We start from the raw sequence: 27,971 nt of genomic DNA on the forward strand, positions 1-27,971 counted from the left end.
CATTGCTAATGCCCATTACTGCTGACTCATAAAAATCAGTAAGCCAGTTGCACTGACCAACTTTACTCAGCAGACAACTAAGAAACTTCCCATACAATAAAATTTAGCAAATGTTTTAACAGTGTTCGATGGTTTGTTGCAACCAACTCTAAGTGATGAATTCAGTTGTGTATTAGGATGAATGTAGAAGTCGCATCTGCGAGGCCTGTATAGGCTAATTAAAAAGGTCTTTGGGGCTCCCTTAGGTGCAAGACTGTGGACGAGGGGGTCGCTTCGCTCATGCCTAGCTACGCCACTGGATGTAATAAATTTATTTCTTCCTCGCGTTATCCCGGCATTTTGCCACTGCTCATGGGAGCCTGGGGTCCGCTTGACAACCAAATCCATGATTTAACATAGGCACTAGTTTTTACGAAAGCGACTGCCAGCTGACCTTTCAACCCAGAGGGGAAAATAGGCCTTATTGGGATTATTCCGGTTTCCTCACGATGTTTTCCTTCACCAAAAAGCAACTGGTAAATATCAAATGATATATCGTACATAAGTACCAAAAAACTCATTGCTACGAGCCGGGGTACGAGGGTTGCACTGAAAATGTCGGGAATAGAGAAAACTGTCGCATCTAGACAGTCAATCTTTATTTTAATGCATACTTAAACTCAAACTGACCACGCATATAAATTTTCTTTTGAAAGTAATCATTCTGTAATGCACACGGCTCATAATCCCAAAGTCCTTTTTGTATGGCGATTTTGGGGCCTTAGTGGTTTTGTATGAAATTCGTGGAGTAGCCAACGGAATTGAAGTTTTTTTTACATATATATATATATAAAAGATTTTTTTACTGTTGTCATATGAATCTTTAGGAATGTTGAAATCTGCCGATATGCAACTTTTTTGGCAGTCTTTTTAATTAACAGCACAAATGCGATTTAAATTTTTGACGTCGCTTTGGAATGACATGCTTCTTTAAGATCACCCATGGTATAAAATGAAAGTGACTTTCATATTTAATTTTAACTGCAAACGAGCGTACGATGAACTCTAGTTCATAAAAAAATAACAGAAGCCCATTGTAACTTTTATTTGTTCGCTGAGGGCATATTGAAAACCGTTTAAAAATATGATCCGAAAAATCACTTGGCCAAAAATTCAAATAATGTTCGACATACAATTTTCAAATTGCCAGTAATTCTTAAATACAAATGACAACCAAATGGAATATACCTTAAAAGTTTTATAAAGAGTTACATTTTTATAAATTATATGCCTGTTTCTATTATGTTATTTCTAAGTGTCCCATTCCCGAATATTTCAGTGCGACCCTCGTATGAACCCCCTACCTCCAGATTGAAAATCGCACGCTCTTACCACTAGGCCACCAGCGCTTCATACTGGATGTAATAAATAAGTTAAATAACTGAGCAATATTCAAATATTTCTTGTTATAATGCAACTATAAGATCCTTGTGTGTTTAAATCACTGTATGTTTTTAAAAGCAGAGCTTAATTAAAGTTCATCATTTACCCCTGATTGTAAAAATATACATAATTATTTCTGCTCCAATCATCCAAGAGCTTGTCACTTGGCCACATTATTTGATTTGTGCATAATATGGTATGTGATTGTCTAAAAAAACTAATACATTTGCAACTAGAAACATAAAACCACAACTACATACAGTCAGCAGCAGAAGTTGCTAAGCGGGCCAGGTGTTCAGAATGATCTTGACGCGACTTTATTGTTACGAGAATAAGAGTGTGTCAAGGTAATTTTGAACACCTCGCCCACTTAGCAACTTCTGTTGCTGACTGTACTTTTACAAACTTGAGAGAATGTGAAGTGTGACACATGAAGAACACACCATTGACAACATACCAACAGTATACAATGAAAATAATGATACTGCATACTTGACCATGAACAATTGACATACAGTTGTGGTATAGATTTTTCTAATTGAATAATCAATAACCTCTTCAGTTCCGAATGACACCTATGGAATGACAATGCATATTTTCCACATGTTACGTGTCTAGTTATTGCAAGAATTAACCTTTTAACCGCTTAGATTTTTTCATCAAGCATGCATGTGTCACCATCGGTGCAAAGTAACATCAGGTTTTGTCGTATTTATCAGACTGCGGCAAAATGAGCTGGATATTGTATGTCTTATATATCAGACTATGGCGGTTGAAAGGTTAATTGATTGTATATGTGGCATACAGTGTAATTGGCTCTTTGAGCTACATATTATTGCTGATTTTTGCTGTTTGGCTCTTTTTTAAAAGTTTGCTGATCCCTGGTCTGGCTTTAAGCCACATCTAATATATAATAATACCGCGATATAATACAATGAATGAATCTGTGCTTGTTATATTTTCGTCCAAGGGACATAAAAACCGACTCCAAGGTAATGAGTGACATAAAATAGTTGATCCACACAAAAATAAATATTAAGCAACAGTGACATAATAGAAGGTAGTAGAGCTAAAGTGGAATTAATTGGCTCGAACCACAGTCTCATAAGAACCATAATTGTGCCACATACTGAATTAAAAGGAAACAAGTCCTTAGGTAACGCCCATTCAAAAAGCGATTAGGTATATCTGAACTGACATGCCTGACTCAAATGAGCTTCTTTACGATTTCTATGTGACCAGTACCGACTTTACCATAAGGGCACAGGGGGCCCGTGCCCAGGGCCCCCATCCTCAGGGGGCCCCGAAGGACAGACAGTAACAGTATATTTGATTACCCATTAATAAATAGAAGACCATAGTAGAAAAATGTTAGTTTAATTAGTTTTCTGTACTTTCCAAAAGGGCCCCAAATTTTTATGTGCCCAACGGGCCCCAGCATAGTTTAAGACGGCCCTGTATGTGACGAGGATCCCGCTCATGCTCAATGCTTAATTAACATATCATGTTAATTAAGCATTGATTATTTATTAATCCACTTTAAAAAGGCTGCACCCAAATTTTAATTGACCATTTTACCTAACCCACTCAACTTGTGAAACTAACTGGTTCTTAAATGTCCCTTTAAAGGTTTTCCACAAAAGTCAAAAGCCTTAATTTAATGTATTACACAACTGTACGTTTTGCATTTTAAACGCACATTCTACTTATACTTGTGCAATAGTACTTATGTAATATTGATCTCCAGTAGTCCAATTAGATTAGAGCATCAGACACACATCAAAACAGCGTGAGGTGGCTTTGATATTAGACCTTATTTCGATAGCAACACGATTGAAATTAGCACTGGCATGGTTAGTGACTAGAACCTTTTTATTTAAAAAATCATATACCCAGTGGTGTGCATCCTCGAGTACTTACGTGATGAGTATCGTATAAAATTCATGCTTATTCATGGTTACTTCATGCGAATCTTAATTCTTGCTACGTTTTACTATATTATATTACTTAGCGCCACTTGCACCATCCCATCCCATACCCGGGGTTAACCGGATAAACCTGGAGTTACCCTGTTTAGGGGTTGTCCAGAAGAAATCATGTGATCATATTTGGCCTATTTTTGACTCCCGCCTCCCCCTTGGTGATATTTGGTGATTTTAACGCAACATCGTGATCATTCGTGATATTTTTCTACATAGTAAATATATATACATATAAAATAGTTTAACTTGCGTTAGTATTGAAGTCACATTAAACCCTGTAGATAAAAGACTCAAAAGTAAACCTGAAGATGAATGCCCAATGCATCCGAAATACTCGACTTCAATACGTGACTGTTTTATGATTAATTCAAAATGAAAAAATAAAATTGCTCTGTCTAACACTAGAGTCACCCTAGAGACACATTCAACGCCCTGCGTGTGGTGTTTACATCTATTACTAATTCTAGTTGCATCCAACAAGGTCAATTCAAGATACGGGCTTGCGAAAGTACACAGATATCTTCGGTATAAGTAATTTATGTACCTATATTCAATGCCAACATGGGTAACAGATTAAGGTAATTAATGTATGGACTACTTATCGCATCAAGACGTATCTACCTTAGATATGTTTTTTAAAATGAACTTTATGTTTTGTGCATTAAAGCTGATTTTACAAAACAAAGTCTAAGGAGGTTATTAGGTATTGTAAGTAGTATTCTACTTTACCTTCTTAACGCCTAATATTGCTGTCTGGTGGACGATTGCTCAAATTCACAATAAGGGAAAGACAGAGAATCCATTGCCCAGCAGTGGGCTAAATAAATCATAATAAAAATAATGCACTAGTGAAACTTTCGTGCATCCCTTAATCTCAATATACCTAATAAATAGGGAAGATTGGGTTAATTTTGTAAATAACAAACTAAACTATAAGCACTTTCTGCTGTAGCAACAGTAAGACGCAGCCGTTGCGCTCTGGGGGCTTACCGCGAAATCCGAAATTCGCAAATTACGGGGATCTATCTCTTTTACTCCAATGAAGGCGTAATAAGAGTGACAGAGAAAGATGCCCAGAATTTGCGAGCTACGATTTTCGCGGTTGTAGCCCTGGTGTTTAACAATGCGTTGTCAATTTTATATGGATTTGATATTACTCGCAATGCCGACTTCCTTTTTCGCAATATATCTATAAGTAAGAGCGAGATGCCCTGCTCAAATCCAGATCAACTTTTTAACGTTCAACGCGAGATAGAAACGGTGACAGATACGAGATAGAAAAGGTGTCAGGTGTTATTTATTTCTTAGGTTTGTTATTTCTTGAAGAAATATTTACAGTGCATAAGGTATACATACGATTCACACGGGCTAGAGAAGCTGCCTTGTTGTGTATTGTTATGAATTGTTTACTCAGGCCTACAAAAACTACCCTTACTTTACTAATAAGCGAAAGCACATTAACATAAAACATATAATTCTAAGTACACTATTGAAACACTCATAAATACCAAAGAGAATTTGAAATAGAGAGTTACTGTCATGGTAAATTACGTTTATGTCCGTTTACTGCCATCTTTCGACAGAAGATTGAAACTGTTAGAACGCCAATTGTCTTTAATCATTATTCTTTCTCTGATATGTGTTAACTTGTTAAATATTAATGCCATCTATTCGAGAGTAGGCTGAAGGTGTAGTGCCATCGCTCGAAAAGATTGCACCATACCTTTGGCCTACAATAGAGTAGTTGGCGTTAATATTAATATTTAACAAGTCATCACATATCAGTGAAAGAATAAGGAGCAAAGTCAAATAGCGTTGTAACAGTTTTAATCTTCTGTCGAAAGATGGCAGTAAATTTACAGTGGCTACATAATTTACTTTGACAATACACTCTATATTCTTTGTAAATACTTTCCATTATGTTAGATTGGTGAAATAAACTCTTACTAGAGTTATACCAAGATAAGTACTGGTAGAAAATGCCTCATGGCATTAAGTTCGCCTTTTGTACACTAAGTTTTTCTTTTGTGTAATAAAGTATGTATAAATAAATAAGTCTGTAACGATTTTGATAGCACACACAGTGCAAGTGTTATTTTAAACTTCAAACTTCTATGAAATTATGACGTATAAATAACACTTGCATTGCATATGCTATCAAAATCGTTGCAGACTTATCTTGGTCTAACCCCCTTATTCATAAACGTCTACTAAAGTTGACAAGCCGATAATAATCTTTTGTCCCTTTGCGACGTATTGGTATGAAGGAAAGGGACAAACGATTATTATCGGCTTGTCAACTTTAGTAGACGTTTATGAATTAGGGGGTAAATCTATATCCCTTTTCCTTCATACGTGTATTTTACTTTGGACTAATTCTTAATATTTTTCAGTTGTTAGAAGCCGAGGACCACTACGAGGGCGAACGCAAAGAGCTAACCGGGCGACTGGAGGCGTTGGACAGCATAGTGCGCATGCTGGAGCTCAAGCACAAGAACTCGCTCGACCACGCCAGCAGGCTGGAGGAACGGGAGAATGACCTCAAGAAGGTAGGTTCATGGTGTAATATACCTCGTCTGTACGTCAGTGTCTCAGCACTACTTCATCAGAATAGTGAAGAGCTAACCGGGCGACTGGAAGCGTTGGACAGCATTGTGCGCATGCTGGAGCTCAAGCATAAGAACTCGCTCGACCACGCCAGCAGGCTGGAGGAACGGGAGAATGACCTCAAGAAGGTAGGTTCATGGTGTATTATACCTCGTCTGTACGTCAGTGTCTCAGCACTACTTCATCAGAATGTTGAAGAGCTAACCGGGCGACTGGAAGCGTTGGACAGCATTGTGCGCATGCTGGAGCTCAAGCATAAGAACTCGCTCGACCATGCCAGCAGGCTGGAGGAAAGGGAGAAAGACCTCAAGAAGGTAGGTTCATGGTGTAATATACCTCGTCTGTACGTCAGTGTCTCAGCACTACTTCATCAGAATGGTGAAGAGCTAACCGGGCGTCTGGAGGCGTTGGACAGCATTGTGCGCATGCTGGAGCTCAAGCACAAGAACTCGCTCGACCACGCCAGCAGGCTGGAGGAACAGGATAATGACCTCAAGAAGGTAGGTTCATGGTGTATTATACCTCGTCTGTACCTCACTGTCTCAGCACTACTTCATCAGAATGTTGAAAAGCTAACCGGGCGTCTGGAGGCGTTGGACAGCATTGTGCGCATGCTGGAGCTCAACCTACCTAGGTTCATGGTGTATTATACCTCGTCTGTACGTCACTGTCTCAGCACTACTTCATCAGAATGTTGAAAAGCTAACCGGGCGTCTGGAGGCGTTGGACAGCATTGTGCGCATGCTGGAGCTCAACCTACCTAGGTTCATGGTGTATTATACCTCGTCTGTACGTCACTGTCTCAGCACTACTTCAACAGGGTGTGGTGCAACTCAAAATTGCGGTGAACGCAAAGCAATGAAGTTCTGTAGGCAAAAATTGTCATTTTGACCGTTTTTCATACGTTTTTAGACATTTAATTGATATATTTCGGTTTTTGTTGCGATATGATTCTAGGATTATCTCATTGTATTGTCTTAAATATTACTTACTTCTATTACAAGACAAACAAGTTAGGGTTCGAATACGTACTGTTATTAGACACAGCGTCGAGGGGAAGCTCACGACGGATTAGTAGTCCATCGAACCGGATTATAGATTGATTGTAGCTGAGTTGCGTAGACAGTGACGTACCGAAGACCCCCATCTTTAAGGACTGACTGGACAGTTTATTGAATTTAACACATTCAGGGCCAAGAATCCGACTGTCGGGTACACTGTTCGTAGCGACTACGCGCTACATACGGCAAAACCGTGGCTAGGCGCTACGAGCGTAATCCGTAGCACTTAGGGGCAATGAATGTGTTAACATAATCGACCATGGTCACCCTATGGCTTTTGGCACATATTATGTTGTATAAATCACGTAAAGTTGCGTAGTGTATGTAGGGTAATCAATTTGTACGTAATTTGTATGTATACGCGTTTCAAATTTTATAAATAAACTCAATAAACCTTGAGCATCAAATATCTAAAAGTTGAATCGTTCACATTTAACTGCGTATGCGTGAGCGTTGGATATTGCCTAAGAAAGCAATTTGTATATTATGTTATAACATCACACCGGTGTCATACTCCCTCTATTATAACGTCACACAGGTCTATACGCTATGTAATTTAATTGTCATGGACACACCGTGGCCGGTAGAAAGTGTCACACGTCAATGGTATTGGAGGGAAAGTAAAAGTACAGACATGTATTTGCACTTTTCTGTGACCGCACTTGTATATCGGCACATAGTAGAGTAGAGGAAGTACTAACAGGAAGTAGGTACAGTCACCATCAGATACATGGGAGCGGCCAAGGTGCTCACAAATATCTGAACAGGCCGCTTATTGTCAACGCGTTAGAGTGCGTGTTCAGATATTTTTGAGCACCTTGGCCGCTCCTATATATCTGATGGTGACTGTAGTTAAATACGGAAGGTCCACTGTCAAGTAACGTTAAGTTGTAGTTTGTAGTTGTAGAGCTTAGAGGATATAACCAAACGGAGACGCCTGGTCTGTAATTTTCGGTACAAAACAGTTGCTAATTTTTGCGGGGGAGGGGCACGTCAAATGTATACGTAACGTAAAAATAGCCATGTCAGATAAACGTCAGTCCATACAATGTGTATGACCATTGGCCGCCTATTTTTATATCTTATATCCTCTAAGTTGTAGAGTATTGATGTGACGTCGGTAGCTTTACTAATTTTCGGAGTTTCCACATGGTAAAATTTCGGCAACAACTCTTTTTGTTAATAGGAATCGAAGTTTTACATTTCCAAAATGAAAGTTTCCTTTGTTTCCTGTGAAATTTTTAAGGTCTCTGCCCATTACACCATATCATACCATGACCGTAGTAGGAACGTGTCAGGCAAAAAAATATTCTTTGTATTAAAAAGTATGAGACTATGCCCACTAGCCCGTTCCGTGACCGACTATACCCGTCGCGTGCCATGCACGGACCGTCAAAAATTGTCGGCGAGGATATTTTGCCGGTGCCGAAACGCTTCGTGTACGGCAGGCAATGTTGCCAGAAACGATGAGCATACGGGTTATAACCGCTTATGGTGACCGTTCTAAGCCCGTTTTAAACTCGTTGCCATATTTTTTGCTCGCTCTTGCCAGTCTGATAACTATTCGCTTGCTCTTTCTGACGAGTCTTGCTCTTGCGAATAAAACGCGGGTACTAAGGGGATGAAACGCGGATGCTACGGGGATTATAGGCGGATGCTATGGGGATGATACGCAGTTCCTACGGGCACTAAAACCGTTATGTACGGACAGGGGGGTGTCACTACGCAGTTTAGGTACATTTGGCCGGCGCCCTCCCGGGCAGGGCAGGCGTATGGCAGTGGGCTGCCGCTCGACCGCACGATAGTCATGTCACGTGACGCTCGTGCAATGAAGATTCACGGTTCGTGCGCGGTTATAAGTTCCAATTTTGTTGCAGACGGCGAGTATAGGTATAATTTTATACCTAAAGCTGACTTTTGTGAAGGAGTGAATTTTCTGTACGGTAGTACTATTAGTTATTCTGTGGTACGGATATGAAACAATGTGGACACGGTGTAGTGTGCATAGTAGTCCGTATCGCGATAATTCCGTGCCTGATACGTTCACAGCACAGTCATGGTATGATACGGTGTAGTGGGCAGAGACCTTTAAGAGTAAACAGAAAAATAATCACTAAAAGTAATACACAGTTTTACTCCAATGAAAACATACAAAAGATTTAATAGTTTAGTTATATGAAACCGTAGTTTCGCACCGTAATTAATAAAAATACCCCAGTGCTGGACACTGTTCTAATAGTTGTCACATTCAATCATAATTCCAAGCAACAGAGGTGTCGAACGGCCCGTCGACTATTGGAAGTAGGCTGTCAAAGATTAGGATAATAATATGTTTACCTAAAACATGTTGGTTAGTCTATGTTTCTATATACTTACAGTAGAGTTCTTAAATATATGTATATGAAAAAACTCAGTTAAAAATGAAGAAATGTATACACATTATGAACTCGACTGTACAACTGACTGTACTCATATTCCCTCTAAGGGATTAAATACAAATAATGTAGAAAGTCGTTTCACAAACGGCCAATATCGGGTCACATACAATCTTACGAGTATGTAATCCTCCAAGGAGTTGACCTGAAACTGCCACCGTAATAAATAGCTAGGTATAAAATTGGTAGCCTCAGTAAGCAATATAGGGTAGATCGAGTAAATATATATCACTAGCGACCCGCCACGGCTTCGCACGGGTTAACAAATTATACACCTAAACCTTAGAGGATATAACCAAACGGAGACGCCATGTCTGTAATTTTCAGTACAAAGCAGTCTGCCGAATTTTGCGGGGGAGGGGTACGTCAAATGTATACGTAACGTAAAAATAGCCATGTCAGATAAACGTCAGTGCATACAAAGTGTCACCATTGGCCGCCTATTTTCGACAGAGGGGAACGACTGTTAATGTCGACTCCGTTTGAAAACAAATTGATAAATAATGACTACATTGCATTTCGGTACTGATGATATTGCTACCTATATCCTGTTCAATCAGCATTTTTTAGGGTTCCGTACCCAAAGGGTAAAACGGGACCCTATTACTAAGACTCCGCTGTCCGTCCGTCCGTCTGTCACCAGGCTGTATCTTGTGATCTAAGATAGCTAGCTACAGCTGAAATTTTCACAGATGATGTATTTCTGTTGCCGCTATAATAACAAATACTAAAAACAGAATAAAATAAAGATTTAAGTGGGGCTCCCATACAACAAACGTGATTTTTGACCGAAGTTAAGCAACGTCGGGCGGGGTCAGTACTTGGATGGGTGACCGTTTTTATAGATAATGGTACGGAACCCTTCGTGTGTGTGCGAGTGCGACTCGTACTTGGCCGGTTTTTATGTTTTCTTTATTCAATTTTACTATACCATTGTTTTTTGTCCAGGAATATGCCAAACTGCACGAGCGCTACACCGAGCTGTTCAAGACGCACATGGACTACATGGAGCGGACCAAGTTACTGCTTAGCACCGCCAGCGAGCGCAGCGAGGTCCGCGGCCGGCTCGGCCTCAACCCCGTCGGCAGGTCCAGTGGTGAGACCTGTGCCTTCCCTTATAGCAGGGGTCGGCAAACCGCGGCTCGCGATGCGGCTCTTTGAGGGTACAATTGCGGCTCTTTAAGCCATACAAAAAAAAACACTTGACACGTCTTAGACCACTGAAAACAACACTTATGTGGCTCTTTAAGCTACATATTATTGTTGATTGTTGCTGCGTATGGCTCTTTTTTTAAAACGTTTGCCGAACCCTGCCTTATAGGATTATGAGCTAAATATTTCGGGGATTGAGCTCTAAGATACCACTGACAGCGCAGCGCGATACAAGCCACTGGTATATATCGACCCAGACATCCTACGAAATTGAGCACGTCGCTCCTTGCGTAGGAGTACCGCCCTGTTTGTAATTGTCCATGATCTATGTAAATGTGCTATTATTTGAAGCCTAGCGTCCTTCTAACTAACGCATAAAACAAGTTTTAGAAGTTAATTTAGAAATAAAAAAAGTTATATTGGTTTATTGTACCGAAACGTAATTCGTATATTGAATTGGTGACAGTTTGCTGAATATTTTGTCCCAGGTCCCATATCGTTCGGCTTCGCGTCGCTGGAAGGCTCCGTGCATATAGTGGAACAAACCGAGAGCATCCCGGGAAGCCCCGTCAGCCTGTCGTCGTCACCACCGTCGCCGACCATCGGCTCCGAGCTGGCCGCCGTGCGGACCGTCGAGAGGGCCCACCAGACCGACCCCGTCACGCAACAGAGCCAGGTACACACCCCGACAGCCTGTCACCACCGTCGCCTTCGGCTCCGAACTTGCCGCCGTGAGGACCGTCTGTCTGCCTACTAGTTTGCAGCTCACTGTATAGTGTATACTCCTGCTGTACCTCGTGTTTATAGCATTAGAAAAAAGATATACAATATTGACTTGTCTTTTTATTGAAAAACGGTTTTTAATAAATCAGTAACCATTACTTGTGAAAGTAAAAGAATGTAAACTATCGTATACGACTTATAATTGTTGCATATTTGCGTGAATTACTTTTCAAAAGTGTTTTTCAATAAAAAGACACGTCAAGATATTTTACCTTTTTTCTAATGCCATAAAAAGCGAGGTACCTCTATAGGGTCAATGAAACGAAGAAGAATGAATATCAAGGTACTCATGTAAAATATTAATCAAAAAAGGGTTACGTCGCACTGTGGTAAATTCTTATGGGACAGGGCTACCTTTTCAAGCCCACAGTGTGTCATCATCATATCAAAGCTCAAACACCGACTCGACTCGAATTGCGTTAAAAACAAAGAAAAAACCGCAAGTAATAACACTATACTTTATTAAATCTTCATAATTAAACACCACACTAAAACTAAATGTGCGAGAACCAAAAGGGCAGTCCACATGTCACAATAAAGTCCACGGCCCGCATTGCACCCGTCTTCCTCGCACTCACACACCTCCGAATAATATATATTTGTGTGCTTTATAGACACCTCGCAGCCTAACGGCTTCACGTATGCATACGCACACTCGCGCACGATCGCCACATCTTGGTCGGAATCGAAGAAATGAGCCTGGTTTATCAATCGACACACAGCACCAGTGTTGCACTGCTTCAAATATTTCTCGTCTAGGTTCTGAGGAAAACAGTCTTTGTCAGTATATGACGAGCACTGGTAGCATTTCAAACTGAACACGTGTTTACACATAATAAATAATAGCATTATTATTGTGCATTTAGCTTGGCATCGCATTTTATAGCGAGTTTGATTGACATGTTTGATTGACACATTGTGACATATTCGATTTTGATAGTTCGATTTTTCATGCCAGTGCCAATTAAATGTGGCTGTTTGAAGGTTTAAGTAGGACATTTTTATTTATTGCAAAAGAACTGAAATATGAGAAACATTGTAACCTTATTATTAAAATAAACTTTATACAACCAAATTATAAAAATATGTGAACCCCTTCATGAAAAGTATATTATCTAGTAAATATATGATTTTTCGTATCAGTAACGGATGGTCTTACTGTTTTATTGAGAATGATATTTACTACAAGAAATTTATTGTACTATATTTTGGATCATTCTATTAAAGTACGTCGATCGTTGTTGCAAAGTAACTAGAAACCTTTATAGATCTAATTAGTAGCATTATTCTATTAGCATTCACATTGCATTAATACTTGTGTAACTTATAATAACTTATAGCTTGTCAAAGGACTGTCTCATTTCAATCATAGACAGAGAGAATCATACTATATTTGTCTTACACTAGTACTAGCACCCAAAAGATTCAGATTCAGATTCACAGTTTTATTTGCTTAAACATGGTATTTACAATAGGTCTTAAATACTAATACAATAGAGCTACATGTTTGGTCATAGAGACATGCAAATATTGTGTGATGTAATGTGTGTCGCATGCATCATATTTATATTAAATTAATTAATATCTAAGTACTTACAAACTAGGTAATCCTATAACTATGAATATATGTCATTAAGATATAGAAGAAAAGGATGAGTATAGTTTTCCTGGTTCTAACTGACTGACAAATTAGTTTAACCAACTATATCTTACTTATATTACAAAAAATAAACAGTAAGGTTAATTGCCTATTAATTAATTATTTATATTTTTAACAGGCGACGTCACCCGTTGCCCCGAACCAGTCGTCCGTCAGCAAATCGCAGACCAAGAGCGAGAAGCGAAGCGGCAACACGCTGTATCAAGAGCTGTCCTTCCACGACACAGATGCGAGCATCGCCGAGGGCGACGACGGTGCTGACATAACGGGTAATATATCGTCTAATCCTAGACTTTCCCTTTGACGTTCCGTCAGCAAATCGCAGTCCAAGAGCGCAGTGTCAACCGTGAAGTGCAGCTACCGTTCGCATCGAGAATTGTCTATGTAACAAAATCTGAGAAGGTTATTGTTACATTTTTTCCCCATGACAAGCCATACAACTTAAGTGTGTGTACATTAAAGTTCTACAATAGGGTATTATACTGTATTTAAAATAAATTATTTTACACCATGCATGAAATAAAGCACCACATAATTATTAGAAATACACAGATAGGAGTTATTTTTAAACACAAATTCTATTTAATAAATCGGATAGAAATATAAAAAGTAGGTGAGTTGACCGTGACGTCACGATGTAATGTTGTAAATCCATATTAGCAAATCGTTTTGACAGTTCTAAAAAAGTAACTGATTTGACTAGTTGGAAAATACCCTATGGCGTCTAATGGACAGATAAGCACCTTGACCGGCCCTTTGCAAGAAATTCAGCACTGCTGTATATAACACTTTTTATTTAAGAATAAGAATAAGAATAAGAATAAGAAATGTTTATTAGCACAAATAATAATTAATAACACAAGATGAAATAACACAAAACTAAGATTCAATTACATAAATATTTGTGCCAAAAGGTCCCCACTCAGCTTTTTGTCACGTTGTGTATCCTAGGACACACAACGTGACGCTGATTTTCAGTGAGGCCTGGTAAAAGACTAAAGCTAAAACTAAAACTAGGTATATGGTGGCAGAACCAAAACAAAGGAATTCAACAATGAATAAATAATAATTATAAGGCTATTGATTTTATACATATCTATGTATCTTCTTTTGTCGGGCGCGTATGTGTATGTATGTGTGTGTGTGTGTATGAGTATGTGTGATGTTTATTTGTTGGCACGGTTGCCTAAGTGCTACAATTTTTGTTTATCTAGCAGAAAGTTCTGGAGTTTTACTTTAAAAGAGGCGACTGATAAACAATTTCGTACTGGTGGTGGCAAGTCGTTCCAGCACTTTGTGGCAGCAAAACGGAAGCTGCCACGGAAGGCAGCCGTGCAGTGTGTTGTGCGGTGTGTAAGTCGTGTTGCGTGTCTCATAGCACGTTGGGAAAAGTTTATTTTGTCATAAAGGTATGATGGTTCTCTATTTTTTATAATTCCAAAAAGTAAGGTCGCAAAATGGAGAGATCTACGGGAGGCCATATTCATTAGGTTGTATTGATTTAAAAAAGGAGTGACGTGAGCACGTCGAGGGATGGGAAAGCAGAAACGGGCACAAGCATTTTGAATTCGTTGCAGCATTTTCTTAGTGCGATATAGTAAGCGTTCACAGATGACTACATCTGCGTAATTAAGTTTTGACAGTATGAGCGCCTCACATAACTTAATGCGCATGTCAACGGAGAGACACTCACGGACTTTGTACAGAACCTTGAGACGATAAAAACAGTTGCGCATTGTTTCCGAGATATGTTTCTCAAATCTCAGAGACTCATCCATTAACAGACCTAAATTACGAGCCTCTACAACTCTCTCTAAATGAGATCCATTGATTGTAATTTGTGGGTTATGTCTTGTAACTATTTCAATCTGTTTTTTTGTACCCAACAGCATAAATTTAGATTTAGAGGAGTTTAACTGTAAATTATTCTGGTGACACCAGTTGACTATGCTGGATAAATCATCGTTAAGTTTATTTACAGCTATGCTTGTGTCACTTGCTTTGAAAGATATATATAATTGAGTGTCATCCGCGTATATGTGATACTTACAATTTTGTATGTTACTAATTACATCTGCACTATACAGACTAAATAGGATAGGTCCTAGAATCGAACCCTGTGGAACACCTCTAGTGACCGGTAATGTGCTTACTATGATAAAAGTTAAATACAACAATTATTTTAATATTTTATTAATATTCTTTTTTGTCTTCAAGCAGGAAGCTGGGTGCACCCTGGCGAATATGCCTCCTCCGGTAAGTTAATCCCAATATTATAATGCATTGTACTATTGTACATAATTTATGTTGATATTGTTAAACACACTTGGTCACTTTAATTTGGTTACACAACAACAAAAACTGTGTATTCTCGTATAACATGTTTAACTGATTCGAGCATGTATCTACTAACAGCAACACCTTCATTGTTGAACTCTGTCTTTTCAAGAAGATTTGCGAATTATAATATCGAAATTTCTTTACCCGCCTCTCTATACCTCGAATATGTAAGAGCGATAGAGAGGCAGATAAAGAAATTTCGTTTTTCGCGGTAGGGCCTCAGTTGACAGTCTATAATAAAACATAAATTATTAAATTTGTTAATTCGTCTTCAGTCTTTATCCTTGCCTGAATATCCCTATTCATGATCCAATAGAGTGGCCAAGATGTATTCTGCAGTAGCCACCAAATATAGAAGTGCTTTTCAAACGCTTAAGCACGTTTATATTATCAAAGCGCCCAAGTATAACAAAACATTAATTACACTAAAAAAAAAACGATTATTTTACTTTTTGCAGTGGCCATTGTATTTTAAAGTAGTAAAACATACATAATACCTAAATTCTAATTGTAAATATAATAAAATAACATGTTAATATATATATTGTATGTCCTATTATTCCTATTAACTTGCGATTACCGCCTGCAGTGTTACTAATCCGTGTACATTTATTTCATGCTCTAACAAACTGGCCATGCAGTTAACGACAACTACTTCGGTAAGTAAACTTTTCTTAACTATAATGTACACACCGCTGCAAAATTGCATACCCACTTTATGAATGGACTTCATTCATAAAGTGTGTATTGCAGCTCACTGTACAATCAGTGACGAAGCACACAAAATCATTTGTACACAACACGTAAAGACGTTTCTTGAAGCATTTCGTTTTGTGTTTGTATGTCTTGTTTACGTCAAAATCTGACATTTATTGTGACACTTACACACTTTGTCATAGCAAAGCCTGTGCAGAGTTACCTTGATCCAACTCTACTACTAAAATATTCAAAATTTTCGATATGCTGTTTAGTTTTTATGACTTATCTAACCTAAACACCTATTTAGACTATCGTATGGATGTTGTAAAGCATGCTTGATGAGATGTTTATTCCACAGGAATGGGCAAGGAAGTGGAGAACCTAATCTTGGAGAACAACGAATTGCTCGCTACAAAGTAAGTCGTCTCAGTTCAGGGTGGTATTCCATCTGTCCAATATCTTGGCACAGAATAACTAATAGTACTACCGTACAGAAAATTCACTCCTTCACAAAAGTCAGATTTAGGTATAAAATTATACCTATACTCGCCGCCTACAACAAAATTGAAACTTATAACCGCGCACGAACCGTGAATCTTCTTTGCGCGAGCGCCACGTGGCACGACTATCGTGCGGGCGAGCGGCAGCCCACTGCCATACGCCTGCCCTGCCCGGGAAGTGCGCCGGCCAAATGTACCTAAACTGCGTAGTGACACCCCCCTGATCTTGGTACAAAGTCTGTACGTCTCACTCTCTCAGTAAAACACAATTTTTCGTTTGCATTATTAATTTTATAAATAAAAATGTGTTGTATTATTACAGGAGAACTTTAGCGAATATTTTTCTTATCAATGCATACATATTTATTGAAAGCTTGGCACAAAACACATCCTCTATACGTGTCTAAGACATTTAACCTCGTAAAGCCCTACGCAGCCCACTATACAAGAACTAATGGCAGTTAAATTTCAATTGTTATCAATACGAGCGAAACGAAAAAAAGAAATTCATTAACATCTTGTCCGGGTTTGTTAAGGATTCTGACCGAATTTTTAGTCATATATTTGCATTTTATTACGAGAACTGTTTTTGCTACAGCACAATCGAAGTTTGAACCCACGATTTATACCACCACACACATATGAAAGGTTAATGTGAAAGATGGCGATCCATGGTAGATTAAAAAATATAGACTATCGCCGGATCTGTTATGTTACTAACTTTTGCATTATTTGAACTCCCCAGGAACGCCCTGAACGTAGTCAAGGACGATCTCATAGTGAAAGTGGACGAGCTGACCGGCGAACAGGAGATCCTTAGGGAGGAAGTTTCGAACCTCAGCGCGGCGAGAGAGAAGCTCAGGGAGAGAGTCACGCAACTGGAGGAGGAGCTGAGACATTTGAAGGTAAATTAGAATACTGGAAGCTGAAGCGAGCTACTCAATAAAGCCTTCATTAAAGGCACCCGTCAATGTTTACAGTACAGTCAGCAGCAGAAGTTGCTAAGCGGGCCAGGTGTTCAAAATGATCTTGACGCGACTTTATTGTTAAGAGAATAAGAGCATGTCAAGGTAATTTTGAACACCTCGCGCGCTTATCAACTTCTGCTGCTGACTGTACCTATTGAATCGTCAATGTTTAAAGCCTGACCAGTAGTATATGATCACGCGCCATATTGCGGCATTTCATTGGAACTAAATTTTTCATACTAAACTGAACTGTCACCTTATACTCGTACATGAGAATAACAGCGCCCTCTTGACTATGATCATATATTCTGGGCGGGCTTTACAGTACCTATTTTATTTACGTGAGCATTTTTTAAATAATTTCATATCACAAAACATGCTCAGTCATTATAATGTTTCCCGTCCACCATTTCTGGAGATACTTTTGATACGTTTACGTATTGCATACAAGTACATGTGCCTAATAGTCTCTCTTAATTTCACCTAACATAGAGTTTTCGTCAGACTCTGTTAAAGTATAATGAAATTGCCAATAATAAGTTGGTACCTAAATCTAGTTCTTTGGAAAATAATCGATGACTAACTTACCCTATGCTATGTATGTAAATGCATACCAGCAATTTAGTGTTCGCGGGTTCAGTGCGAATGTTATAGGTCGTTCACTTGTTACCAGGAGACTGTCAGCAACAGTGCGGGCGGCGAAAATGAGGACGAAGCCGACGTGCCCATGTCGCAGCGAAGGCGGTTCACGCGCGTCGAGATGGCCAGGGTGCTTATGGAGAGGAACCAGTACAAGGTATGATACAAGACGGTCAGCAACAGCGCTGGCAGCTAAAATGAGGACGGAGTCGACGTGCCCATGTCGCAGCGGAGGCGGTTCACGCGCGTCGAGATGGCCAGGGTGCTTATGGAGAGGAACCAGTACAAGGTATGATACAAGACGGGCAGCACAACAGCGCGGGCGAACAGGACAAGCTGTCTCACCAAAGGAGCTAACGTCTCGGCGCAAAGGAGACAAAGATAGTAGGATATAAAGCAACCCTATCTTTATACACATTTTTTATCTAGCTTGCTCAGGTTGTTGTTTATTTGTTTGAGTCAAATATTATAACTTAAATATGAACCATTTCCTGGTATCCAAATCAGGTAAACTTTGGAGTACTTCCTCAATTCCGCCGACAATGCAATAATATGGTAACTTGGAGCTCATCTGACGATGCAGCCGGAAGTAAGCAAACGGAACTCCTCGATGGAAAAACACAAACACATCGAAATTACGTTCATTAGACAGGTCTCGAGAGGTACTTGATAGACATGCAAAAGAGTGACAGTAACTTGTTAAACTTTAGGTAAATGTTACAGAAGATTTCCTTATAACCAGCCCCGTGTCGCATACAAAGTTCTGCACGTTTCTAACTACGAATGACTAAATAAATGTTCTTCCCAGGAACGTTTCATGGAGCTGCAGGACGCGGTCCGCTGGACGGAGATGGTGCGCGCGAGCCGCGTGGACTCCACCATGGACAAGAAGAACAAGCAGAGCATATGGAAGTTTTTTAGTAACCTCTTCAGGTAAGGCCGTATGTCAACTCATTGGTATTTTACGAAGGTGACTCTTTTACTGCCGTCCCCCTTCTTCCTCGCGGTATCTCGGCATTTTGCCACGGCTCATGGGAGCCTGGGGTCCGCTTGACAACTAATTCCAAGAATTGACGTTTTTTTTTACGAAAGCGAATGCCATTGACCTCGCTACCCAGAGGGGAAACTAGGCCTTATTGGGGTTGGCCCGATTTGCTCTCGATGTTTTCCTTCACCGAAAAGTAACCGGCAAGCAACTCTTTTACTGCATCAACTCACTGCTCTTTAGTACTAGTTCTACTTTATGTCTTCGTAATTAAATAATAATATTGGTTAGTTTTTTTCCTCTAGTATGTGTCTAATTTATAACTGTATAGTACTTAATAATAATATAATTTTGTTGCCTACTATAGCAGCAGTTTACTATAGCAGCACTTTACATTTACCCCCGACTCAAAAAGAAGGCTTTTATTATATGTCTCTATGTGTCTATATAGATGCTTTTTAGCCATGTTTGGTTTTTATGTACCGCGCTATTTGTTCAATTTATAACTTAAAGTTATTCAAAAAATATTAATCTTTCAACACAATCCCATTCATTATATTAACTCACGCAAAATGTTAAGTGCCTTTCAGCGCTAATCTTGTTGCTAAAGCGAATTTCATTATTGATTGTTTTATGTGCAAAGTGGAAAATTGATTATTTCTGCAGTTTTAATTCGAAATGTCATGACTTTAGTTGACCGGCTACGCGAATTTATGTTGCCTTGCTAATTTTAAGTAAACTTTAGTTTACATCCGGTTTTTACATGGACGGGATGAGTGTCATAATTTCTGTACATTTAGGTTGGGTATCATTTATGGCTCTAAACGAACTCGTATGTATGTAAAAACGATTGAATGCTCAGTTAAACAATAGTATTTTATACAATCGTGATATAATATAGAGTTTTTCAGTCGAGTACCGTGTTTAGGCAACGAAGCTTGCTGAGTTGCCTAAGTAAGGTACGAGATTGAAAAGCTTGATTATATCACTATTGTATACAATACTTTTTCTACTAGTCAACAAAAATAATACTTTAATCATACAAACAAACCAAACCAAAAGTATACAGCTAAGATTCGCGAACAGCCGCGATACCTTCATACTGGTACGCGACCCGGCCGCCGCGCCCCGCGCTACGGCGGGCTGGTCAACGACACCTTCTCGTAACTCATGAGGCCCTGGTACTTGCTCCGCGCTAAATTAAATTTTTAGACAGTTGTTTTCTTGATTTTGGCCACCGTAGCCTATGGAGACTAACAAGCAACACTAAGTGGTTTTCGTAGTCTATGGATGTTGCTATATTAAGGGTGTCACATGCGCGTTTCTGACTTATGAATCAATTGTTTCTACTATACAACCTAAAATAATTAATTTGAGCTATGGTTTTGTTTCGTCCTCTTGATCGCGGCGAGCTGTGATTGGTCAATTTCATTATAGTTGACTAAACTGTATCGATATGAATATTATAGTTGAGTTGGGAGCCCATACATTAAAAATACCCAATTGCAGTTTGGTATAAGAAATCTTAATTCAAGAATTACAGTCGACTAGTAGAAAAAATACATTACATTACTCGTATTCGTATTTTATACCCCTGCCGAACAAAGTGTGTAAATACACACAATATACAGGCGACGAGTATTTGTTGAATCTTAGCGCCCAAGCGATTAAACAATTACGATATAGATTTGTTTTAAAGATGGATTTGGTGACCGGTATCCTTAAAATGGTATTCCACCTATCCAATTTCTGTGTCCAATGTTTATTTACGTATCACATTTTGCTTAGTGAGAGAGTGAGACGCAATTTCTTGGTCTAAGTGATTCTAACTAATTAAGTGATCTAATCAACTAGCAGTGGTGATATCCATTAAGTGGTGGTAACGGGCGCAAAAGTAGGCTGATTTAGAAATAAATACTGACGATTGCACGTTTTAATACTTATCAAGTTTGCTAGTATTATTTGATGACCGAATTTCATACACAATGCGAATTACCAATAACATTTTAAAACTTGCATCTCTACAAAAAAAATGGATTTTGAATTTTGCATATAACTTGTAGTTTGGACAAAATAGATAAAGCTTCTAGAGTTCCGTAATTATTAATTAAATAGGCTCTTTGCCTCAAGAAACCTCAAAGTTCCATCACGTTCGTCTATATAGGTACGTGTCATTTCACTGCAAAGTTATTATGTATAAGAATTTTATGAAAGCTGACTTTAGTATAACATGTTTTATTAACTATGCAAGGCCCGTAATAAAAGCTATTAAAAATGAAATCACTGCATGGCGATTGTTTAGTTGCTATCTTTCCTGTTTTATTAATTAAACGCGTTTATCGATCCATATTCTTGCACAATTCTTGATAAAATTTAAGCGAAGTAATAACATTATTTTTAAGTATATTAAAATTGGCGTTTCATGATAGCCAGTTTTTACAGATAGTTTGCGGATGCGAGATTGTTATGATCATTAGAACATGTTCTTAATATTCGTGTATACTCTAAACTGGTACAAATCTTCACGATCATTTAAGATGGCTCCAATACTGTTATTTTTTTATTTAACAGTTTTGTAAGGAACCTATTTTTTTTGTGTTAAATCCATTGCATCTAGGAGTCATGTGAGTGACCTGTTACCTTCAACAACCTCATTAACACATTCACTGCCAAGAACACGTATGTGTGTTCATTTTGTACTGGAAACGGGGCGCCCGGCACCGAAAGTGTTACAAGAACATTCACGTAACCGTTCATATTGCCTATTCTAGCGGGACGGAGCGGCCCGCGCGGCCTCTGTCCACGCCGCACCTCCGTGCGGTCGCCGCGCCGCAGTCCGGCATGCGGCACTCCCGTACCCAGGCCGACTTCCTCGAGACGCAGCTCACCGACCACCACCACCGGCGGCACGAGCGTAGCGAGCAGTTCCGCCAGGTATGTGCCTTACCCCCTTATTCATATAACTTTACTAGTCTAATTAAGGTTATTTATGTATTTAAGCACTTCATTTTTATGGCCACATATATTTTCGAATTCCAAACAATAAACAACAATTTAAATGTGGAAATGTGAACCTAGTCCCATTATACAAAATGCTGGAAGCCCATGCCAAGCAAATGTCCCATTATACTGAAATTTGTTTTAGTACGTTTACAAATTTATTTCAGTATCATGCTGACATCAGCTTGAAGCAATGGACACGCTAAAGAGTTGTTGTCCGGCCGTGTACCTTGCAAAAAAATCTTTGACAACATTTTTACACTGCTAATACCAATTTTTAACTTACGCATCTAAACCCGCATCTAGACCACTTGCGCATATATCTAAACCCTTCCAAAAATTCGGTGGCAACATATTTATTTATGTTTTCTTCCAGGTACGGGCTCACGTGCGTAAAGAGGACGGCCGTACGCAGGCGTACGGTTGGAGCCTGCCGGGCAAGACGGGACAGGGCCAGAAGGGGCCAAGTCCGTGCGCGTCACTCTCCTCTGGCGGCGTTCCAGTGCCCGTACCGGTGTTCTGCAGGTATGTAAATGTGATGATCCAGGAGGCTAGATGGGGTAGGGGTGGTTGAATCAACGTGTCATTCGTTCTCGTGGTTACATTCCCTTGTGCCAAGGCTCATAAACCCGGGTTTTTAGTATTTAAATTAAACAAACCGGCATTTTTATGGTAGATATAGGTAAGGTCTTTCCTAAAGGGCCATATTCTAAGCATGTTAGTAGAACAATGTTAAACATTTCTTCTAACAAACTGCTACTTTTGTTCCCTAACTGACAGGACAGAAAAACAACAGGAAATAGTGGTTCCACCCGGGTACTTGGAGCCCAGTGCATGCGTGGCGTTCAACTAACTAGAATAATAATAATAACCCGAGTTGAAAAATGGCCGCACTGTTATTGTCTAACATGGAATGCTTGCAGTGTCGTTTTTTACCAAAAGCTTAAAAATGTTTCATTATTATACTACACACACTATACACATTAACGTAAACACAGTGTGTAAAATAGCTATTTGTTTCCAGGCCCATAGCGGAAAGCGAGCCTCGAATGACGCTACTGTGCGCTGCGGGAGTGAACCTCAGCGGCGGGCGTACCCCTGACGGTGGCTGCATGGTTGGCGAAAGCGTGTTCTACGCCAAAGAGGACGACAAGGACAACACGCTGTGTCTTGGTGAGCTTAAAAACCGGCCAAGTGCGAGTCGGACTCGCGTACGAGGGTTCCATACCAATACAAAAATAAACGACAAAAAATCACTTTTGTTGTATTTTATTTTCTTTTTAGTATTTGTTGTTATAGCGGTAACAGAAACACATCATCTGTGAAAATTTCAACTGCCTAGCTATCACGGTGCATGAGTTACAGCCTGGTGTCAGACAGACAGAGGAGTCTTAGTAATAGGGTTCCGATTTTACCCTTCGGGTACGGAATCCTTAAAACGGAGAATGCGATTTTTATTATAGGGAGTGAAGCGAACTCTTGAACCGTAGGGGGCAGCCACAGACTACACAGACCCCGCAATATGAACCTTTGACAAAGCATAGGTACAATTTTTAGTCCGAGTAACACAACCACACCATTTTTTACTCAAATAGCCACACCCCAAAATTTTCATTTTTGGTTTATTTTAGATTTACATGAATACTGTTCGTAATCGTGGGCGTAGCTGAAATTAGTAGTCGCGTTTTCATACTACATTTGTACGGCGCCGTTTATATGTGCTCCATATATTAGTTGAGATGATCTGTGGGGGCAACCTATGGAACGACGCCATACTTGTGGTTCGACATGACAATTTTCTGGTATTGACAAACAACGTAAAATGTTGGGAGGGATAATCCTGAATAGATTTCAAAGATTGTTAAGAAATGTTCATGTCGAACCACAAGTATGCCGTTGTTCTATTGTGGACAGCACAATAGCCGCTTGTTTATTAGCGTCAAGTCAAGTTTCATAATAAAAATAACCTGTACAGAGTGTAAAGCCTCGCTGGGATCCATTTCCTAACCTTTGCCAGGCGCGGCTCTCCGCGATTTGGTCGCGTCGCTACAAGTACATGCGGCCCACGCCAATTTTGGTGTCTAGCAGTAGTAGTTGCCGCGCACCGCTTAAGGAACGGACGCCTGCTAGCGCTTGCGCCACCTAGCGGTCATATCTGTCGTAATAGACGCGGTTGCGAGTGAACATTCCGTATCTATTACTATTATTTACAATACAATACAAATACTCTTTTCACTTCTCATGCTCAAAAAGTGCACCTTTATGTCGTGCGTAGATGACATAAAATCGCATTGTATGCTCTAGAGCATAAATTAAAATCATCTAATACGACCCTTATTGACTTAGCAATAAAGTCCAAATTCTGCCATACAAACTGCCAGCCCTGCCGGCGCGCCCCCGACCGGCGCTCTCCCGACCGGCGCGCCCCGCGCCTCCGACCGGCCCAAGAACAATTTTCTTTAGTCTTGAATAAATACGTTAAAATAACCTAAGATATTTGATTTTTTGTATATTTTAAAATTGCCTCGGGTAAAAATGGGTCACTTTATGCCCTTGTTGTACAATCTACTATTATTGCACACCTCAATAAAGGAATACAATACAAAAGAAAACAGAAATACAAGCAGAGGCAATACAAGAGCCTGTTGTTTACAGGCGATCTTATCGCTAAAAAGCGATCTCTTCCAGACAACCTTTGGGTATTTATTCTGTGCCCTTGCACATTTATGGATCATTATTTTCGTTATTAGCGGAAGAAATGAGCAAAGCGTCGGTGCACTCGCCCGAAGTGGAGCAGATCAACCGGCAGCTTCAGTCGACGCACAGCCTCGAGCACTCGGAGAAGAATCTGTCCTCGTTCGTGTGGATATGCGCCAGCACGCAGAACAAGGGCGTTGTCATGGTTAGTAAACATTAAAGCTACATTTAGGGCCAGTTGCACCAACCACATTTGACAGACTGATCAACGTCAGCCGGCGCGCCCCGGCGCTTTACTATGAAACTTTCCATACATAAAAATTTAGCGAACTCTTTAACGATACGAACAGTTTGGTGCAACCGACCCTTAGACTTGCATGCATTATTCTATACGTTGCTAACTACTGAGTACAATGAATTTAGTCAATCGACCACATACGGCAATGTAACAAAAATCGCATGCAAGTTCTTGAACTGTCTAAATGGGCTTTTAGGGTGTTTTCACACTGGATTTGTAGGCGCAACAGGGAAGGGTAGTCAAAAAATACGAAAATATCAGGATTTTCCAAATTAAGGAAAATAACTTGCTATAATGTGCTTTCATCACGGCGTCAATTCTCACATTATTAATGCCCAGTACATGTGTACAGTTAGGCCAACGGAGGCCAATTTAAGTGACGCTGTTATGTGTTGGAGGCAGGACGTGATATTGCCATCTTGCTCCGCCCAAAAGCTACGTCCCTACATTCGTTTGGCCCTTTATATATAGGTACTGCGCATTAACCCTTTACCAGGGTGACATTTCAAAAATGACAATCGAATGCCAGTCTTACTCATCGAATATAGAACACATGTTTGAAGTGCCGTATGATACAAATATATATCCCTTAGCTTGGTAAAGGGTTAACAAAATTAGGGATAACATACTCGTACTCGTAGACAAAGTTGATTACCTACTTATTCGACTTATTCTTACTTATTCTTGTGTTTGAGATATGTCTCTATTACCAATTACGCTACCCAAGTCGTATTCGATATAATACTCGATTTATTTACAGATTATCGATGCCAACAACCCAGCGGAAGTTCTAGAATCCTTCCCACTAGGAGACAAGCACATACTGTGCGTGGCGTCCGTACCGGGCGCCGTCGCAGACGACTACACCGAGTACGAGGAGCGCATGAGCGAGGGCGAGCACAAGCGGCATTCGGTAAGACAGTGCTTGAGACCAACAGCTTGAGACATACAGATTGAAGCCAACAACCCCGCGGATGTGCTAGAATCCTTCCCACTAGACTAACATACTCTTTACAGAAAATCGAGGCTAACAACCTCGCGGACTTGCGTTGCCGTTATCATTTGGTGACAAGAATACTTACTTCGTGTGGCATCCGTCCACAAATACTCGCCCTAAAACTATCTCGACTTAAGAACACACCGTTAAAGCATATGGAACGAAAACAGATCGTCTGTGTGGTGCGACTGGCTGTGGACAGAAATATGAAGTTTGTCTCTCCATCCCGAAATAATACATAGAGGCTAGATCTAACTTTACTGGATCCACTTTCTGATTGCAGTGTCAGTCTGATTGTGGAACTCATTCATAGCTGGGTTTTGACGCGATTATATTAGGTGAAAAATACCACTTTCCATGGCTCTTCAGTCAACATCTAAGTGCCCAATCAATCAATCAATATTTATTACGAAATTTGTTTGTCTACATTCTTACTTTCCCACGATTTTAGGATGGACGTGAACAGTTGCAGATAGACGAATTACGATTTATTTTTTCACATGTTATAGACGTAATCGTTTTGTTGCAGTCACTATTCTGTGCCGGCAAGAGCGAGTCGCAGGACAGCCAGAGCAACGGGCCGGTCGGCGAGAACGGCGAGAAGGAGGTCGTCGTCGGTGCTACTAGATTGGTATTCAGTTAATCATTTTTATGTGGAAATAGTTTTAATATTTGTTGAACTTTATTTTAAAGTGATAGGATTCAATTTGGTGTAATTTCTGAGAACCTTATGCCCGTTAAAGGATTAGAATACTGTAGGCGTTTTGTTAGCTGAATGCTCAACTTCTTGGGTTGGATCGTTTCTTAAGTATAAATGTTTGACAGGTGCAAGCAACACTCCTAACGCCTCCCACGACGCCTGTTGCCGAGCCCGAGCCGGCGCCGTCCGGACCGCCCAAAGAGTCCGCCGTCAAGAACGTTGAGGAGCCAGATACTGGTGCGCCGGACAGCCCGCCGCTCAGCTCTACGCCGGTGCACAACGGTAACACACACAATCATTATAGCGGAACAAATAACCAGCCGAATAGCCGAAGACGTTCAAGTGACGCTCCTAACCCCTCCAACGCGCTGCCCGAACTGCCTAAAGAGTCCGCCGTCCGGACTGTTAAGGAGCCAGACACCCGGCTGCCACTTAGTTCCACGCCCGTTATCAACGATAAGATCCTTATCATTCTAACCTAACGAACACTACAGTTAAAGAGTCGAATAGGTTCAGGCGAAACTCTTAACCTCTTCGACGACATAAGCCCGCTTTCAATAATATAATGTTTATAAATGTATACGCTCATAACCTTTTGCCGTAGAAGTGACCAATTGTATTAAATTATATTTTATTTTCGGTCTATTTTGAACTTTTTTCTCGGGCTATCTTGTTCATAATCACGTCTCCACACCCACGTAAATAACCAACAGATGGTCACATTGCCCTCAGAACACCTAGGCTCCCCCGAGCCGGGCGTAGACGCGTTCGCCCAAGAGCAGTCTAACGCGGAGAGCCGCGCGGACGTACCCGACCGCAAGATGTCCACCGTGATGGCCACCATGTGGCTAGGCACCAAGAGCGGCCACCTGTACGTGCACTCCGCCATGGGCAACTACAGCAAGTGCCTCGCCAGGTAACATTCCTCCAGTTATGCTATTGGTCCATCTCTAGAGACTACTAGACTAAATTCTCTAGACTCGGGATGGGTTGCACCATCCACAATCAACAAACCCCCGTTAAATATGGCGGCGGCAATTGTCATC

At 40.2% G+C, this 27,971-nt stretch overlaps 1 protein-coding gene across 1 annotated transcript in view; it reads left to right on the forward strand.

Moving 5' to 3' along the window:
• The window catches only part of LOC134804143 (JNK-interacting protein 3), a 46,444-nt gene that overhangs the window by 1,427 nt on the left and 17,046 nt on the right, over window positions 1–27,971 (forward strand). The window contains exons 2-19 of the mRNA XM_063777087.1: window positions 5,798–5,953; window positions 10,456–10,603; window positions 11,148–11,335; window positions 13,221–13,371; window positions 15,323–15,358; window positions 16,084–16,101; window positions 16,500–16,557; window positions 17,387–17,546; window positions 18,283–18,405; window positions 19,057–19,181; window positions 22,005–22,167; window positions 22,610–22,758; window positions 23,258–23,406; window positions 24,984–25,135; window positions 25,989–26,141; window positions 26,755–26,856; window positions 27,051–27,207; window positions 27,658–27,841. Coding sequence (XP_063633157.1) covers window positions 5,798–5,953; window positions 10,456–10,603; window positions 11,148–11,335; window positions 13,221–13,371; window positions 15,323–15,358; window positions 16,084–16,101; window positions 16,500–16,557; window positions 17,387–17,546; window positions 18,283–18,405; window positions 19,057–19,181; window positions 22,005–22,167; window positions 22,610–22,758; window positions 23,258–23,406; window positions 24,984–25,135; window positions 25,989–26,141; window positions 26,755–26,856; window positions 27,051–27,207; window positions 27,658–27,841 — 2,372 coding nt within the window. The remainder of the gene's footprint in view (window positions 1–5,797; window positions 5,954–10,455; window positions 10,604–11,147; window positions 11,336–13,220; window positions 13,372–15,322; window positions 15,359–16,083; window positions 16,102–16,499; window positions 16,558–17,386; window positions 17,547–18,282; window positions 18,406–19,056; window positions 19,182–22,004; window positions 22,168–22,609; window positions 22,759–23,257; window positions 23,407–24,983; window positions 25,136–25,988; window positions 26,142–26,754; window positions 26,857–27,050; window positions 27,208–27,657; window positions 27,842–27,971) is intronic.

Source organism: Cydia splendana, chromosome Z, assembly GCF_910591565.1.
Source record: "Cydia splendana chromosome Z, ilCydSple1.2, whole genome shotgun sequence".
NCBI lineage: Eukaryota > Metazoa > Arthropoda > Insecta > Lepidoptera > Tortricidae > Cydia > Cydia splendana.